This window comes from Mobula birostris, chromosome 15, assembly GCF_030028105.1.
Source record: "Mobula birostris isolate sMobBir1 chromosome 15, sMobBir1.hap1, whole genome shotgun sequence".
Taxonomy (NCBI): Eukaryota; Metazoa; Chordata; class Chondrichthyes; order Myliobatiformes; family Myliobatidae; genus Mobula; species Mobula birostris.
In genome coordinates, this window is record NC_092384.1 from 74,594,658 (window position 1) to 74,613,489 (window position 18,832).

General features: G+C 40.7%; 1 protein-coding gene across 1 annotated transcript in view; it reads right to left on the minus strand.

Annotated features, from left to right (window-relative positions):
• Positions 1 to 1,701: 1,701 nt before the first annotated feature.
• The window catches only part of LOC140210733 (cadherin-8-like), a 341,499-nt gene continuing 324,368 nt past the window's right edge, over positions 1,702 to 18,832 (minus strand). Inside the window, exons 11-12 of the mRNA XM_072279963.1 lie at positions 11,505 to 11,756; positions 1,702 to 3,491 (exon numbers count right to left, since the gene is read on the minus strand). Of these exons, the coding sequence (XP_072136064.1) occupies positions 2,998 to 3,491; positions 11,505 to 11,756 (746 nt within the window). The 3' untranslated portion in view covers positions 1,702 to 2,997. The remainder of the gene's footprint in view (positions 3,492 to 11,504; positions 11,757 to 18,832) is intronic.

Consider the following 18,832-nt stretch of genomic DNA (forward strand, 5'->3'; position numbering starts at 1 on the left):
CAGTAGGAATTATCAGTAATTTTCCCTGCTCCCATCAGACAGAAGATATAAAAGCTTGGGAACATATACCAGTATTTTCAAGAATAGCTTCTATCCCACTGTTATAAGACTGTGAGATGGACCAAAGATGAACACTTGATATCTCAATCTACCTTATCATGGTCTTTGCATTTATTTAACTATCTGCAATCTGTTTTAATTTTAACATGATATTTTACATTCTGTTTCTTTCTTTTTACCTTTTATACTGCCTCGATGTACTTATGTTTGGAATGATCTGTTCCAATAACTTGCAAAACAAAAGCTTTTCACTGCATCTTGATGTGCAGTATGTGATCTTAATAAACTGTTTAGCAATTAACAACATTTCATTGAAGCCTCCAAATTTTATTTCAGTGGACCTGCAAAAAAAAAAAAAAAAATAGATGCTAGAAACATGTCTGTGAAAGTTTAATGACATCTGGGAAAGAAAATACACATTGCTTCTTTTATCCTGATCTAGTGCCAGTCAATAAAGTCTCTACTTCTACTTCCTCAGGAGATACATTACTGTGCAAAAGTCTTGAGCACATATATATAGTTAGGGTATCTAAGACTTTGACACAGTACAGTGAGTCATTTTATGTATTGCTCCCACAAAAAATGTTAAGAATTTTATGACATTTGTGACTGATGATAAACCTGATTCTGATATGGTCTCCATTGTCGACTGAGAGTGGGAAGGAGTCAGGGAGAGGGGAATCATGGTTTGGAAAAGGAGAAGGGATGAGGAGGGAGTGGGAAGCATCAGGGAGACATTCTGTAATGATCAATAGATGTTTGCACCAACATCACCACCCCTCGTCCGTGGTACTTCTCTGCCACCTGTCCCACACCCTCTCACGACAATCTGCCTTCACCATTTGCAACATGCTTTGCTCCTGACAGATTTACAAACTTGTTTTCCAATCCACTTTGATAACTACAGTACTGAGCAAAACTCTTCAGCACTCTAGCTATGGTATATATATATATATGCCTAAGATTTTGGTACAATACTGAAAGTCCCCTTTGATCTTCACCAATTTTTATCAATACATCGTAGAAAGCATCCTATCCAGATGCACCATGGCTTGGCATGGCAATTGTTTTGCACAAGCACGGAGACATATTTAGGTAATCCAGCACATTACGGAAAGCAGTCTTCCCTTCATGGACTCTGTCTCCATTTCTTGGCCCTTAGTGAAGCAGCCAAAATAATCAAATCCCCATCTACCCCAGTCATTCTCACTTCTCCTCCTCCTCATTGGGCAGCAGATACAAAAGTTTGAGAACTCTCACCATCAGGCTCAATCACACTGTATTAAGACAATTGAAAATTGACTTCACAATCTACCTTACTCTGTCCCTGTACCTTATTGTCTACCCGCACAGCACTTTTTCTGCAAGATGTAACAGTTCAATCTGCATTCTGTTATTGCTTTCCCTTGTACTATCTCAGTGTTCTGTTGTAATGAAGTGATCTGTATGGATGGCATGCAAAACTGCATTTTTCACTGTAATTCATTACCTGTGACAATAATGAACCAATTTACCAATCCTATAAGTCACCCATTGCAGTTTTCCAAACTATCAGAGGCTTTATCGGCAACATAAATGAAGACATATCCTGCAATATTTATAAAAATATATTTCACAAAGTAGGAAACAATACAGGGGTTCCTCTGATGTACAATACATGGCGGAAAATAATTGAAACGTACAAGTAAATAGCATTAAAGCAACGTAGAAAATTAATAAGGGGCTCCTTTTTGTGTGCGTGAGACTATTGTAATATACAATATCTACTCTGAGCTGTGGTATTTCCCATTAAAGACTGGCAATGCACATAGCTTTCGGTGCTGTTTCAGTGAGTTTGTGTGCCGAAGCTATTGTGCATAGCCAAAGTTCATTTCCCAAAAAGAAAAAGCCACAAAAGTTAGCAGTAAGTCTATGTATATATACATAACATAAAAGCATTTTTAGACCACTTTCATATTTTTTTTGTTTAAATTCAAATTACACAGTGAAGCACAATAAGCACATGTTTAACACTGGTACTGTACTGTGTAATGAGCGTGTATCTAAAGGTTTGGAAATCAAATATTCGCATGATCTTGGTTCCATTCCAGTTCTTGTATGTTGCTCGCTGGGATGAGTCAACAGGCCTGTGCACATAAGTATCGTACAATCCTAGAATGGTTATTGCCATATACTTCAAATTGTCATTTAGGTATGCTGCTGATGCTTAGACTTGGTGTGTTTTTCTTCCTCTAAAACTATCCCAAAAATGGTTTCATTTTTAAAGTGTATTTTTGTACCCCCACCCCCAACTCTTCACCACCCACATTTGCCACCTTCTTTTGACTGGAATGGACTCAGACCACTGAGCATATTATGAAACCTAAGAGCACTCTGGAAGGAGTGCGCCATGTCTACTTGTGTGACCACCACTCACAGAGAAACACTCGATTACACCTCAGCTAATATTACTGTAAGGAGAAGGAGCTGGAATTGGTTTCAAAGCTTTATGAAGTTCTGTTTGCAGCTTTCCCCTTCATTTCCTTTGGTTACTATCACCAGTTCCATGACAAAGACATTGATATTGCTTCACTTTGGCTTGGCGAGATCTTGGCCTGCAATTGGTGAAAAGCCATGGTCTGAGGGACAATGTAGGAAGCACTGTAAGATCCTAAGGTCTCTTCCAGTTGAACGATAGTCTACACAAGAACTAGGAAACCAAATCCTGCCCAAACAATCCACATAATCCACACTCCACAAGAGTAAAACACTCATACAATCTGCAAATTTTTTTTGGTTCAATATTACAATGAGCTGGACTTCGAAAGATGAAAAGAACTAATGTTGACTGCATCTAAAAGGCTGACCAGCTTATCCCATTGTTATTAATTGGCAACCCTATAATTATACATCAGTGTCCTTTAAAATATTGGGTAACTGCTAATTTTTAAGTTGGAGTCAAGTTTCTCTGTCGCTCTCTCCGACTGCGTACATATCCCCGAGTTTTTTAAACCTTGGGCCCCAATCCTTGAGGTAGTCAAAGTTTTGCTCTGAATCTGTTGACGTCGTTTCTAATGAGCTTAGTGAACCAGCTGCTGACCCTCTCCCTTCGTAGCCATAGATCTGGATGGAATCATAAGGAGGGGCAGTGGGATCAATGTCGGCGTCGTGGAGCCTCACGTTAATAAATTCATCCACGTCGACTCCGTTGGGGACAGGCGGGAGTCCCTGCCTGGGTACGTACTGTAGGTCAGGTTTGATGTCCTTCCGGGGCAGGAACCCATTGAAACCATCAGGGTTTTGCAAGGTGGCGATGTCAAAGGCTTCGGTGTCCTCCTCCCCACCGCCTTCATCATCATAACGAATGATGTTCTCTCTCACGTCTTCGTCATCTTTAATAATAAGTGGTTCATTCTTGTGCCTTCGTAATGTTACAAAGAGTACCACAATCACTGTAAGTGAAACATATTAATCACAGGTTAGTACAGGAATATTCCTCAGCTGGCTAAAGAAATGTAACATATTCCCCTTTGATCTTCACCAATTTTGATTGATGCACCGCAGAAACTTTCTTATCCAGATGCGTCATGGCTTGTTATGGCAACTCCTCTGCCCAGGACTGCAAGGAACTGCAGCAAGTTGTGGACGCAGCTCAGCACGTCACAGAAGTCAGCCTCCCCTCCACGGACTCTGTCTACATTTCTTGCTGCCTCAATGAAGCATCCAAAATAATCAAAGACTCCATCTACCCTGGACATTTATTCTTCTCCCTCTCCCATCCGGCGAAAGATACAAAAGCCTCAAAGTATGTACCACTGGGCTCTAGGACAGCTTCAATCCCACTGTAATAAGAATATTGAATGGAAGCCGCTGCTGTGATAAGATGGAGTCTTAACATCATAATCTACCTCGTTATGACCTTGCATCTTGTTGTCTATCTGCACTGTACTTTCTTTGTAACTATAACACTTTATTCTGTATTCTGTGATTGCTTTACCTCAATATGCCGCATAATAAATTGATATGCCCATAAGATAAGGGCCCACCAAGTCTGCTCTGCCATTTCATTGTGGCTGATCCATTTTCCCTCTCAGCCACATTCTCCTGCATTTTCCTGGATACTCTGACCAACTGAGAACCTATCAACCTCTCTCGTAAGTATATGTAAAGACTTAGCCTCTACAGCCACAATTAGCAATGGATTCCTCATATTCACCACTCTCTGACTATAAAAACTCCTCCTCATCTCCATTCTAAAAGGACTCCGCTCTAATCTGAGGCTGTGCCCTCTGGTCCTAGACTCTCCCTCCATAGGAAATGCCCTTTCACATTCACTCTATCAAGGCTTTTCCACATTTGGTAGGATTCAATGAGCTCACCCCTCATTTTTCTGAATTCCAGTGAATACAGGCCCAGAGCCATCAAACGCTCTTCATATGAAATCCATTCCATCCTGAAAACATTTTCGTGAATTTCCTTTGAACTCTCTCCCATGTCAGCACGTCCTTTCTAACATAATGGGCCCAAAACTGCTCACAATACTCTAAATGAGGCCTCACCAGTGCTTTATAAAGCCTGAACTTGCTTTTGTAATCTAGTCCTCTTGAAATGAAAGCTATAGCACATTTGCCTTCCACACCATTGACTCAACCTGCAAATTAACCTTAAGGGATTTATATAAATGGTACGATAAGATACCCCACCACCATGGTCATGCTCTCCTCTTGATGTTGCCATCAAGAAAGATGTACAGGAGCATCAGGACTCACACCATCAGGTTCAGAAACAGCTATTAACCCTTGAACCAAAGGGGCTAACTTCACTGAACTTCCCTTGCCCCATCATTGGAATGTTCCCACAACCTATGAACTCACTTTCAAGGACTCATTATCTCATATTCTCAATATTTATTTATGCTTATTTATTTATTACTATTATTTCTTCATTTTTGTATTTGCATTTTTATTGTCATTTGTACACTGGTTGAACACCGAAGTTAGTGTGGTCTTTTATTGATTCTATTGTGGTCAGTATTCTAATATGGACCAAGAAAAGGATTGTATATGGGAACATATATGTACCTTGATAATAAATTTACTTTGACCTTTGGTATGCACGCCGCACTTTCCACTGTACCTTGATCCATGTAAACCAATTTACAAATTTATCTTGGTCATTATTTCAAGTTGTTCCATTTTATATCGATCCTCCTTATCCCAATATGCCTCACCAAGTAGACAATAGGTCAAGAAGAGATACATGTTTATTCTGCCAAAATTTTTATATGTATTTCAGGCACTACCGATTTTTGTTCCAAAATCCTTTTTTGATAAAGTTGACTCTAAAATTTCTTCATTTATTTGGCAAAATAAAAAACCGAGATTGGGTAAAATACATCTACAGAAAGCTAAGAGAGATGGAGGTTTGGCATTACCTAACTTGCAATTCTATTATTGGGCAATCAATATTCGACACATGAAATTTTGGTTACTTGATCAAGATACACTATCCATTCCGAAATGGGTAGTATTGGAATTACAATCTGCTCAAGGTTATGCACTTGGCTCCATTTTAGGTTCTTCTCTTCCTTTTGATTTGAAACGCCACAAACAGGTTTGTAACCCGATAGTTAAATATACCTTACGTATTTGGTTTCAATTCCGAAAATGTTTCGATCTTAATCAATTTGGGCTTGCGATTCCTATTTTAGGCAACATATTCTTTCCTCCCTCTTCCACGGACCGTGCCTTTCAAATTTGGAAGACTAATGGTATTTCACGGTTTTTGGATTTATTTTTAGATGGTTCCCTTATGTCTTTTGAAAAATTATCTAACAAATATAACATACCAAGAATACATTTTTTTAGATATCTCCAAGTTAGAAATTTCCTAAGTATTCTCTCTTCCTTTCCGACGCTACCTCCTACATATATTTTAGATACTATAGTTAACGTTAATCCATGTCAGAAAGGTGTAACGGCTATTATTTATAATACTATTATGAAACTTAGGAAAGCTCCATTCAATAAGATTAGGTCAGATTGGGAAAAGGAATTGGGCTTTATTATTTCGGCGGATGACTGGGCGCATATTTTACAACTAGTCAATACTTCCTCTATCTGTTCTAAACACTCCCTAATTCAATTTAAAGTTGTCCATAGAGCACATATGTCTAAAGATAAATTAGCTCGTTTTTATTCTTAAATTAACCCTCTTTGTGACAGATGTCATGGGGAGATAGCTTCCTCAACTCATATGTTTTGGTCCTGTCCTACTTTGGTAACTTTTTGGAAAGACATTTTTAATATTATTTCAAAGGTATTGAATATAGATATTTCTCCCCATCCTATTACTGCTATCTTTGGATTACCTAAAACTTCCAGTAATCTTTCCCCTCAGCCTGTAGATTGATTGCATTTCTTACTTTAATGGCGAAAAGATGTATTTTACAACATTGGAAGGAGATTAATGCTCCAACTACGTTCTTTTGGTTTTCTCAGATGATACTATGTTTACATTTGGAGAAAATTAGAAGTAATCTTTATGATTCTTCAGTTAAATTTGAACAGACCTGGAGATCTTTTATTCAACATTTTCATTTAATGTCACTTTTTTTCTCTCTCTGTCCATATTTACATTCCCTTCTTGCTTTTTAACTGTTTTTAATGGAGGTCGGGTTTGAGGATTTGATTGTTTTAAGTCGTTTAAATCTACTTGATACCTAGTTAGCCCATTGTTTTGCTTTGCTTTTTAGATTAGTTGCACGGTGGGTTTTTTTGTTTTTTTTTCTTTTCCTTATTGACGTGTATGAAAATTAGTATACTATTATATTACGCTGTTATTTTATATCTAAACTGCACTGTTTGTACTAACTTCTTTTAGTGTATTAATATTTCTTGTAAAGTTATATTGTGACAGTGTATCAGTTCCTATATGGTTTACCTTTTGTGTACTAATTCAATAAAAAGATTTAAAAAGAAAGAAAGAAGAGATACATGCTTACTAGGTCAAGAACATCACTTTATGCAGGAATGTGTGTATTGCTGGAAAGACCACAATTTAATACTCATCCTTAAAGAAAATACTTAAGAAAGAAATCAGGAGGGCTAAAAGGAGACATGAGGTTGCCTTGGCAGTCAAAGTGAAGGATAATCCAAAGACCTTTTACAGGTATATTAAGAGCAAAAGGATTGTAAGGGATAAAATTGGTCCTCTTGAAGATCAGGGTGGTCGGTTTTTTGTGTCTGTATTTACAAAGGAAACTGGCATGAAGTCTATGGAATTAAGGGAAACAAGTAGTGAGATCATGGAAACTGTACAGATCGAAAAGGAGGAGGTCCTTGCTGTCTTAAGGAAAATTAAAGTGGATAAATCCCCGGGACCTGACAGTGTGTTCCCTCGGACTTTGAAGGAGACTAGTGTTGAAATTGCAGAAGCCCTGGCAGAAATATTTAAAATGTCGCTGTCTACAGGTGAGGTGCCGGAGGATTGGAGAGTGGCTCATGTTGTTCCGTTGTTTAAAAAAGGATCAAAAAGTAATCTGGGAAATTATAGACCAGTAAGTTTAACGTTGGTAGTAGCTAAGTTATTGGAGGGAGTACTAAGAGACAGAATCTACAAGCATTTGGATAGACAGGGACTTATTAGGGAGAGTTAACATGGCTTTGTGCTTGGTAGGTCATGTTTGACCAATCTATTGCAGTTTTTCGAGGAGGTTACCAGGAAAGTGGATGAAGGGAAGGCAGTGGATATTGTCTACATGGACTTCAGTAAGGCCTTTGACAAGATCCCGCATGGGAGGTTAGTTATGAAAATTCAGTCGCTAGGTATACATGGAGAGGTGGTAAATTGGATTAGACATTGGCTCAATGGAAGAAGCCAAAGAGTGGTAGTAGACAATTGTTTCTCCGAGTGGAGGCCTGTGACTAGTGGTGTGCCAAAGGGATCAGTGCTGGGTCCATTGTTATTTGTCATCTATATCAATGATCTGGATGATAATGTGGTAAATTGGATCAGCAAATTTGCTGATAATACAAAGATTGGAGGTGCAGTAGACAGTGAGGAAGGTTTTCAGAGCCTGCAGAGGGACTTGGACCAGCTGGAAAAATGGGCTGAAAAATGGCAGATGGAGTTTAATACAGACAAGTGTGAGGTATTGCACGTTGGAAGGACAAACCAAGGTAGAACATACAGGGTTAATGGTAAGGCACTGAGGAGTGCAGTGGAACAGAGGGATCTGGGAATACAGATACAAAATTCCCTAAAAGTGGCGTCACAGGTAGATAGGGTCGTAAAGAGAGCTTTTGGTACATTGGCCTTTATTAATCAAAGTATTGAGTATAAGAGCTGGAATGTTATGATGAGGTTGTATAAGGCATTGGTGAGGCCGAATCTGGAGTATTGTGTTCAGTTTTGGTCACCAAATTACAGGAAGGATATAAATAAGGTTGAAAGAGTGCAGAGAAGGTTTACAAGGATGTTGCCGGGACTTGAGAAACTCAGTTACAGAGAAAGGTTGAATAGGTTAGAACTTTATTCCCTGGAGCGTAGAAGAATGAGGGGAGATTTGATAGAAGTATATAATATTATGATGGGTATAGATAGAATGAATGCAAGCAGGCTTTTTTCCACTGAGGCAAGGGGAGAAAAAAAACAGAGGACATGGGTTAAGGGTGAGGGGGGAAAAATTTAAAGGGAACATTAGGGGGGGCTTCTTCACATCGAGAGTGGTGGGAGCATGGAATGAGCTGCCAGATGAGGTGGTAAATGCGGGTTCTTTTTTAACATTTAAAAATAAATTGGACAGATACATGGATGAGAGGTGTATGGAGGGATATGGTCCGTGTGCAGGTCAGTGGGACTAGGCAGAAAATGGTTCGGCACAGCCAAGAAGGGCCAAAAGTCCTGTTTCTGTGCTGTAGTTTCTATGGTTCTATGGTTCTTAGATTTTTTCTCGATGATCCATGCAGTACAGGTAGCAGAACAAAACAGAAAATGCTGGGAATACTCAACCTGTCAGGCAGCATCTGAATATTTCTAGCAAAAGACCATAGGACCATAGGACATAGGAGCAGGATTAAACCATTCAGCCCATCGAATCTGCTCCACCATTCCATCATGGCTGACACTGGATCCCACTCAAACCCATACACCTGCCTTCTCGCCATACCCTTTAAAGCCCTGACCAATCAGGAAACTATCAACTTCTGCCTCTAGTCTGTGGCAGAGCATTCCATAGATCTACTAGTCTCTGGCTAAATATTTTCCTCCTTACCTCCGTTCTAAAGGGTTGCCCCTCAATTCTGAGGCTGTGCCCTCTAGTTTGGATACACCTACCATAGGATATATCCTCTCCATATCCACCTTATCTACTCCTTTCAACATTCGGTAGGTTTCAATGAGATCCCCCTGCATTCTTCTAAATTCCAGTGAGTACAGGCCCAAAGCTATCAAACGCTCCTCACATGTTTACCCCTTAATTCCCAGAATCAGTGTCATGAACCTCCTCTGGACTCTCTCCAATGCCTTTCTGAGATATGGGGCCCAAATGAATTCACAATACTCCAAGTGCAGCCTGACTTGTGTCTTATAAAGGCTCAGCATGATCCCCTTGCTTTTATATTTTATTCCCCTTAAAATAAATCCCAAAATTGCATTTGCCTTCTTTACCACAGATTCAACCTGTAGATTAAACTTCTGGGAGTCTTGCACAAGGACTCGTAAGTCCCTCTGCACCTCTGATGTTGGAACATTCTCCCCTTTTAGATAATATTCCGCACTATCATTCCTTTTACCAAAATACTTTATCATACATTTCCCAACACTCTATTCCATCTGCTATTCCTTTGTTCATTATTCCAATTTATCGAAGTCCTGTTGCAAATGCATTGCTTCCTCAGCACTACCTACTCCTCTAACTATCTTGGTATCATCCGCAAACTTTGCCACAAAGCCACTTTATTTCGCATCCTGTAGCACTTACTGCATTTTGCTTTGGTATTGCAAATGTGTAGTTGCTGGTATCAACCAGATTTTGTGTCTGGAGTAAAAAATATCATACTTATGAAATGAGATTTCAGTGGACTTCAAATTTGCTTAAACATGAGAAATTCTGCAGATACAGGAAAGCCAAAGCAGCAGAAACAAAACGCCAGAGGAACTCAGTAGATGAGGCAGTATCTATGGAGAGGAATAAACAGTCGACATTTTGGGCCGAGACCCTTCTTCAGGACTGAAACGGAAGGGGGATGATGTCAGAATAAAAAGATGGGTGAAGGGAGAGAGGCTAGCTAGAAGGTGACAGGTGAAGCCAAGTGGGTGGGAAAGGTAAAAGGCTAGAGAAGAAGAAATATGATGGGAGAGATCATAGGAGAAAGGGAAGGGGGAGGGGACTGAGGGGGAAGGGGAGGGGACTGAGGGGGAAGGGGGAGGGGATGGAGGGGGAGGGGATTGAGGGGGAAGTGATAGGTAGATCAGAAGAGTGGAGAATAAAAGAAATGAAGGAAAAAAATTCAAATTTGCTTCATGCAATTTAAGTTCTTTTTGTGCTATATTGGGATGCAAATGTTTGACATTGCACTGGATTTTTAGATTTCTAACAGCACTGCCTGGCAACTGTTGCCAGGGATATTGAAGTAAGCTGCATGGATCAGCTATTTGTCTGAATGGGACAAAACAAGAAAGCGATCTCTCTTGGAATGGAAGTTCGTTTGACTACAGGTCGCCCAGATTGACAAAGAACAGCTCGACAGACAACTTTCAGCAGATATTTGTGCCTGCAATGACTTTTCCACCATTATAGGGGTGTCACGGTAGGGTAGTGGCCAGCATAACGTTTTATGGTGCCAACAACCTGGGTTCAGTTCTGCCACTGTCTGCAAAGAGTTTATAGGTTCTCCCCGTGACTGTGTGGCTTCACTCCAGGTGCTCTGGCTTTTGTCCCCAATGACATATGGGTTATCAAAGGGTTAATAAGTTGTGGGCATGTATATTGGTGCTGGAAGCATGGCGACACTTTCAGGCTGCCCGCATCATATCCTCAGGCTGCATCGGTGGTTACAGCTCAAAGTGGCAGAGTTCTGAGTTCAATCCCGGTGTCCTGTGTAAGGAGTTTGCACAAACGTTTGTACGCCTTCCATGTGGAATGTATTGGTTTTCCTGGTTTTCTCCCACAGCCCAAAGAAGTTAGTTGGTTAATTGGTCATTGTAAATTGCCCCGTGATTAGGGTTACAGTGGAAGTTACTGGCGGCACATCTCAAAGGGCCAGGAGGGCCTATGTCATGGTGTGTCACTAAGTAAGTAAATAAAATTTCTCTATGTGTTTTAATGTTTCAATATACATGTGACAAATAAAGCTAACCTTAATCATAAAGAGCAATGCAGATTACAGGAGTATTTCACAAGGCCAACGGCTACACTATTTCAGCTTTTCTCCATGAACAGTATGTTGTAAACTCGTACGTACCCAGAAGGAGGATAATGCATGCCAGGATTGCGATGAGAGCCCCCATGCTTAGCCCTATGGGAAGGACAAAAGCTTCCACATTACAGGACTGTACGTTTCCGTCCGCACTGCAGCCACAGACGCGGATGGTGAGCGTGTTGGTGCTGCTCATGGGGGGTGTCCCGCTGTCCGAGATGATGAGGGGCAGAAGGTAAGCATCCTGTTTCTGTCGGTTGAATGCACCATGCCTTGCCAGTATGCTCACTGAGTTATCTAAGAGGAATTCAAACAAAGAAAAGGTCATCTTGTAGGTTAAAGACATGGAACAAGAACAGTACAAGTTAATAGGCTGGTTAACAAAGTGTATGGTGTGTGGCTTCATTAGTCAGTTGTGAGTTCAAGAGACACAGGATAATATTGCAGCTCTATAAAACCCTGGTTAGATTACACTTGAAATATTGTGTTCAGTTATTTAATTATTTAGTGATACAACACGGAACAGGCCTTCTGGCCCAGCAACCCACTGAATTAACCCTAGCCAATTTACATTGACCCAACACAATAACATTCCATGTGCCGTTAATCTACAGATCACGCCACTTAGAGAATTGGGCTTTTGTTTTGTAACTATATGTGTTTTCTGCTATCATAACTATATATGCTGCATGTACCATGTGCTGCTTGCTCTTGGTAATCTGCTTTGCCCCACGGCCTCAGAGGCACACTTCTGTTTTACTGTAGCCCTGTGTGATGTGACGACAATTAAACTTAAGCAACTTAAGAACAATTCCGGATGTTGAAAATGTCTGTCAGGACATCTGCTAATACATCAGCACATTCCTTGAGCACACGTCCAGGGACATTGTCGCAAGGGTTTCCTCCAGATGCACCCGTTTCCTCCCATATTCCAAAGATGTCCAGTTAGGGTGAGTGAGCTGTGGGCATGTTATGATGGGACCAGAAGTGTGAGGACACTTGTGGACTACCCAGCACAATCCTTGCTGATTTGATGCTAATAACGCATTTCACGGTATGTTTTGATGTAGATGTGACAAATAAAGCTATTCTTTATTTTTAGGTTAAACCAGTTACTCCTGGGATTATTCTTGTTTACCTCCTCTGGATCCCCTCCAGGACCAGGGGAACTTTCCCGTGTCACTCTCTGTCTTTACAGCTCTATGAGTTGAAGCTCACAGTTCCCAATCATAACTCTCAGAATGTATAAGCACAAGAGATTCTGCAGTTGCAGGAAATCTAAAGCAACACACACAAAATGCTTGAGGAATTCAGCATGTGAGACAGCATCTATGTGAATGAATAAGCAGTTGAAGCTTCAGGCTGAGGCCCTTATTCCGGACTGCAAAGGAAAAGGGAATAAAAAGGTGGGAGGGGGTAGGAGGGCTACCTATTAGAAGGTAATAGGTTGAGCCAGATGGGTGGAAAAGTTGAAGGGCTGGAGAAGAAGGAATCTGATAGGACAGGAGAGTGAGCCATGGGAGAAAGGGAAGAAGGAGAGGCACCAGGGGAGCAGATAAGCAGGTATTTATCCATCTCAAGATGATGCATAAATAAAAAGGTAATAAATTAAAACAATAAACATCTCCAACATATTATTCTCTGTAACTTCTGCCACCTCCAACCACTAAGCACATCTTTCCCTCCCCCCACCCCCCCACTTTCCGCAGGGATTGCTCCCTACGCGACTCCCTTGTCCATTTGTCCCCCCCATCCCTCTCCACTGATCTCCCTCCTGGCACTTATCCTTGTAAGCGGAACAAGTGCTACACATGCCCTTACACTTCCTCCCTTATCACCATTCAGGTCCCCAGACAGTCCTTCCAGGTGAGGGGACACTTCACCTGTGAGTCGGCTGGGGTGATATACTGCGTCCGGTACTCCCAATGTGGCCTTCTATATATTGGCGAGACCCGACGCAGACTGGGAGATCATTTTGCTGAACATCTACGCTCTGTCCGCCAGAGAAAGCAAGATCTCCCAGTGGCCACACATTTTAATTCCACATCCCATTCCCATTTTGATACGTCTATCCACGGCCTCCTCTACTGTAAAGATGAAGCCACACTCAGGCTGGAGGAACAACACCTTATATTCCGTCTGAGTAGCCTCCAACCTGATGGCATGAACATTGACTTCTCTAACTTCTGCTAATGCACCACCTCCCCCTTGTACCCCATCCGTTATTTATTTTTATACACACATTCTTTCTCTCACTCTCCTTTTTCTCCCTCTGTCCCTCTGACTATACCCCTTGCCCATCCTCTGGCTCCCCCCCCCTTTTCCTTCTCCTTAGGCCTCCTGTCCCATGATCCTCTCCTGTCCAGCTCTTGGCTCCATCCCTCCTCCCCCCGTCTTCTCCTATCATTTTGGATCTCCCCCTCCCCCTCCCACTTTCAAATCTCTTACTAGCTCTTCCTTCAGTTAGTCCTGACGAAGGGTCTTGGCCCGAAACGTCGACTGTACCTCTTCCAATAGATGTTGCCTGGCCTGCTGCGTTCACCAGCAACTTTGATGTGTGTTGGTTGAATAAACATCTCCGTATTGTTTACTGGATCTCATTTTATGGAAACTTCTTACTTGAAAATATCTAGGATAAAATTCTGTATCACATAACTTAGTGTCAAACATATTTCTTTTTAAATGTCTGAACCTAATTAGAAGTTGACCAGATTAATAGTGAAGTTACTCATTGCAACAATTCTCTCATCTGGTTTTAAAAAAAAACTAATTTGTTTGTTGTCAAGCTGCCAGTAAACTGCACACAATTGATACTTTGAAGGGTTTTTGAGATGTTTCTTTTTAACTAGAATGACAGCATCACCCGAGGGAAGCTTCCACCGTTTCAATATGCCCTTGAAATAGATCCCACTTTCCATCAAATACTTCTCTAAAACCTGTGGCTGTTTATGGAATAAAACACCTTAACTTAAAATGCCAAGATTTCTTGTGACCCTTCAATATGAAACATAAGGGAATAACTCACCATCGCAACGATGGCAAAGTTTTACACCCTTGATGAAGAAGGCTAATGGAAAATGAGCTGAGGAGCCCTGGGAATTTTGAGACAGGGCTAAGATCAGAATAATTAATAAATACTTTAATGATGGTTGTATCAAAGTACAGACACACACACACACACACACACACACACACACACACACACGGTTGGAAACTGCATTCAGATTTGGCACTGTGGTGGTTAAATTAGTGGGATGATGAATTCCAGACACGAGTTCAAAGCCTGCCATAATAACTGGAGAAAATTCAATTTAGTTAATTAAATAAATGTTGAGTTTTAAATACAGACTCCATAATGGTAACTGTAAATCGTTGAGCTGCACTATTTAACAGCAGTGCTAAGAGCCAATCAGAAGAAAATTGGGAAATGCACCTAATATGCTGGAGCAACTCAGCAATTCAGACAACATCAATAGAGGGAAATAAACAATCGACATTTTGCGCCAAGACCCTGCACTGGAAAGGAAGGGGTCAGAAGCCAGAATAAGAAGGATAGTGCGAGAAGGAAAAATAATTGACAGGGCCAAATGTGGGAATGAGAGTCACATAATTTTTGCACAAAGTGCAATCCTAAGATAAATGGCTTCCTTTTGAGGTATAATTATGCCATGGAAGTGAAGCATGTGTGACATCATGGCTTGGCACAGCAGCTGCTCTGGCTGGGTCATGGAGAAACTACAGAGGTGTGGACACAGCCATGGACTCTGTCTACACTTCTCACTTCCTTGGTAAAGCAGTCACCATCGCCAAAGACCCCACCCATCCCAGACATTCCTTCTCCTCGATCCCATTGGGAAGAAAATACAAAAGACTGAAAATATGTTCTACCAGGTCCAATGACAGCTTCTATTCTGTGTTATAAAACTATTGACTGACCTCTTATACGATGAGATGGACTCTTGATCTCAAACCTACCTTGTCATGTTCTTGCAACTTATTGTCTGTCAGCACTGCACTTATTGAACCTGTATCTCCTCAATAAACTCCATCGACAATAAAGATAAACTCTTGATCTCTCAATTTACCATGGACATTATTTGTATGTTTACACTGTGCTTTCTCTGTAACTGTAACTCTGTACAGTATAGTGTAGGCCATTCAGCATACAATGATGTGCTGACCTTTAACCTACACTAAGATCTGGGATGTGTGATTGCCCCAACTTTGTTCACCATCTTCATTACGACAATCATCCACATTATCAAGGACGACCTACCCCCAGGAATCAAAATTATCTACAGAACAGATGGCAGACTTTTCAATCTTGCCCATCTCAAGTCCAAAACGAAGACATCCACGAGTTCCCTCATCAAGTTCCAATATGCAGATGACAACAGTGTTGCAGCTCTCTCAGAAAACCACCTACAACAGATTCTGACTGCCTTCAACCATGCGTACACAAGACTTGGACTTACTATCAATTCCAAGAAGACTCAGATTATCTATCAACCGTCAGCAATTGAGACAAATCGGATAGAACCATCAATTCAACTTGGCAAAACAACCCCGAAAAACGTGGACCAGTTTCCATATCTTGGAAGTCACCTCTCTTCCAATGTAGATCTTAATGACGAGATCCAACATCGTCTTAAATGCGCTAGAACAGCTCTTGGACGTCTCTGAACAAGAGTCTTTCATGATCGTGACATCCGAACAGAAACCAAAGTGTTAGTGTAGAAAGCAGCGGTAATCCCAACGCTCCTGTATGCATCAGAAATCTGGACAACATACCAACGACACCTGAAGGCACTTGAAAAGTTCCATCAATGCTGTCTTCGAAACATCTTAAATATCAGCTGGGAAGATAGAAGAACCAACGTCAGCATGCTAAATGAAGCAAAAACAACAAGCATTGAAGCCTACGTCATCAAGAACCAACTAAGATGGAGCGGTCATGTTGTTCAGATGAAAGACGATCGTCTGCCGAAACAAATCTTCTACTCCCAGCTTAAAGAAAGCAAATGTAAAAGAGGCAGATAACAGAAGAGATTCAAAGCCAACATGAAGAAATGTAACATCAGCACCAAGAATTGGGAAACCAATGCCAAGGACAGGAAACTCTGGCAAGCCATCATCTGAGAAGGAACAGCAACTTTTGAAGCCAACAGATGTGCAGAATTTGAAGAAAAGAGAAGAAAATGGAAAGAGAGGCAGCAACAACCAAACCCCAATCTGCCATCTGGAACTACCTGTCCTGAATACAGAAGAACTTTCAAAGCCAATATTGGACTCATAAGCCACTTGAGAGCCCATAAGTAGATCAACAGAACGAAGACCATCATCTTCGACCTTGAGGGATAGCCGCGACGATGACAACGACGACGAACACCTTTTTCTGCATTTAATTACTGCTCTTCCTTGAACTACCTCAATGTACCGTTATAATAAAATGAACTGTATGGATAACATATAAAACAATTTTTTTTCACCTCACCTTGGAACATTTTTCAATAATACATCATTAAACATAGAATAATACAGTATAGTGTAGGCTGTTCAGCCTACAATGATGTGCTGACCTTTAACCTACACTAAGATCTATGTATCTAACCCTCTTCTTCCACGTAGCCCTCCATTTTTTCTATCATCCATGTGCCTATCTAAGAGTTTTTTTAATGCCTAACTATCAGCATCTTTCACCACCCTAAGCACTCACCACTCTCCATGCAAAAATCTTATGAATCTACCAATTTGCTGTCTGCTTGCACTGCACTATGTCTGTACCATAACAGTTTATTCTACATTCTATTATTATTTTATATTGTACTTTGCAATAAATTGCTCTTTATGAATGGCAGACAAGACAACATTTTCATTGTACCTCAGTATATGTGACAATAACAAGCCAATTCCCAATTTACTAGTTTACAAATTAGAATATAAGGAAACAAAAGCAGGCGCAATCCACCTCACCCCCCCAAGACACCCTTTTGTTCAACATGTTCATGGCTGATCTACCCCAAGTCTTAACTCCTCTTCTGTGCCAATTACCCAGAAAAGTAGACAATTTAGTTCAAACTGATATCTTTAGAGAAGAACATTAGGATAAGATGTTACTTTGGTGACAGGCAGAAACAGAGCAAGTCTTATAAGCATAAGAGGTTTTGCAGATGCTGTAAAACCAGAGTAACACACACAAAATTCTGGAGGAACACAACAGGTCAGACAAAGTTTATGGCGGGCCAAGACCCTTCATCAGGATTGGAAGTTCCTTATTCTGGGTGCCCTCTTACCCCTTCTCCTCATGCATATCACCTTCCTTTGCTGCCTTCCTCCTTCCCCTTTCTTGCCTGGTTCACTCTAATCTGTTATCAGTTTCCTTCTTCTTCACCTTTTTCACCTATTAACTCCCAGCTTCTCACATTATCCTCTCTCAACTACCATTCAACTTCTTTCTCATCTGGTCTCACTGTCACTTGTCAGCTTGTACTCCTTCTCCTCTCCTGACCTTCTTATTCAGCTTCTTCCCCATTCCTTTCCAGTCCTAACAAAGGGTCTCTGCCTGAAATATCGGCAGTTTATTCCTTTCCATAGATGCTACCTGACCTGCTAAGTTCCTCCAACATCTTGTGTGTGTTGCTCTGCAGTAAATGGCTGTCACATGTTTTCATAAACTGCTTGATTTGATTTTCTTTTGCAATTATCTTTCAATTTCCAGTCACTCAGTCTGCTGGACCCAAGTGCAAACTCCACTAGAAATGACACTACTCATTTTTTAAGTGATATCCACCTACCTCCTCATTTTTTCTCTCAATCTCTTCTCACTCCAATTATGCCTAGACCCATTTATACCATCTATGTCACTGACTTCACATGAAAGAACATAATCACTTCAACTTCCCCTCTTCTTACGAACAACATTGCTTCTGAGGAATGTTCATATCTTTCCTTCTGAGTACTGAATAATTTAACATCAATGAACAACCTCCTTAAGTCAAACTTCATCAATGTTTTTTAGCTTTTAATTTGCAACCTTGAGTCTTTAAATTCTGTTCATATCTTAAATGTTTGATAGCTAGTCATCTGTGCTGCCCATCTTTGTTTGCTCCCAAGAGTAATCAGTAAGGATAGACAGACAAGTCTTTCACCTAATTGATTTATGTAGGATACAAGTCTTTTATAAGATTCAGGAAAGATGACGTGCTAAGTTGGTTAGAAGGTGGAATTTTCTGCCAAAAGAGTTAGTTGAGATGAAAACCAGAATAAAGGGAAAATATTTTGTATGAAGGTAAAGGAAATTCAGAAGGTTCCTATGACTCTCACCAAATTTTGAAGTTGCATGATAGAAACAATGCTCTTGATATTCATCACAA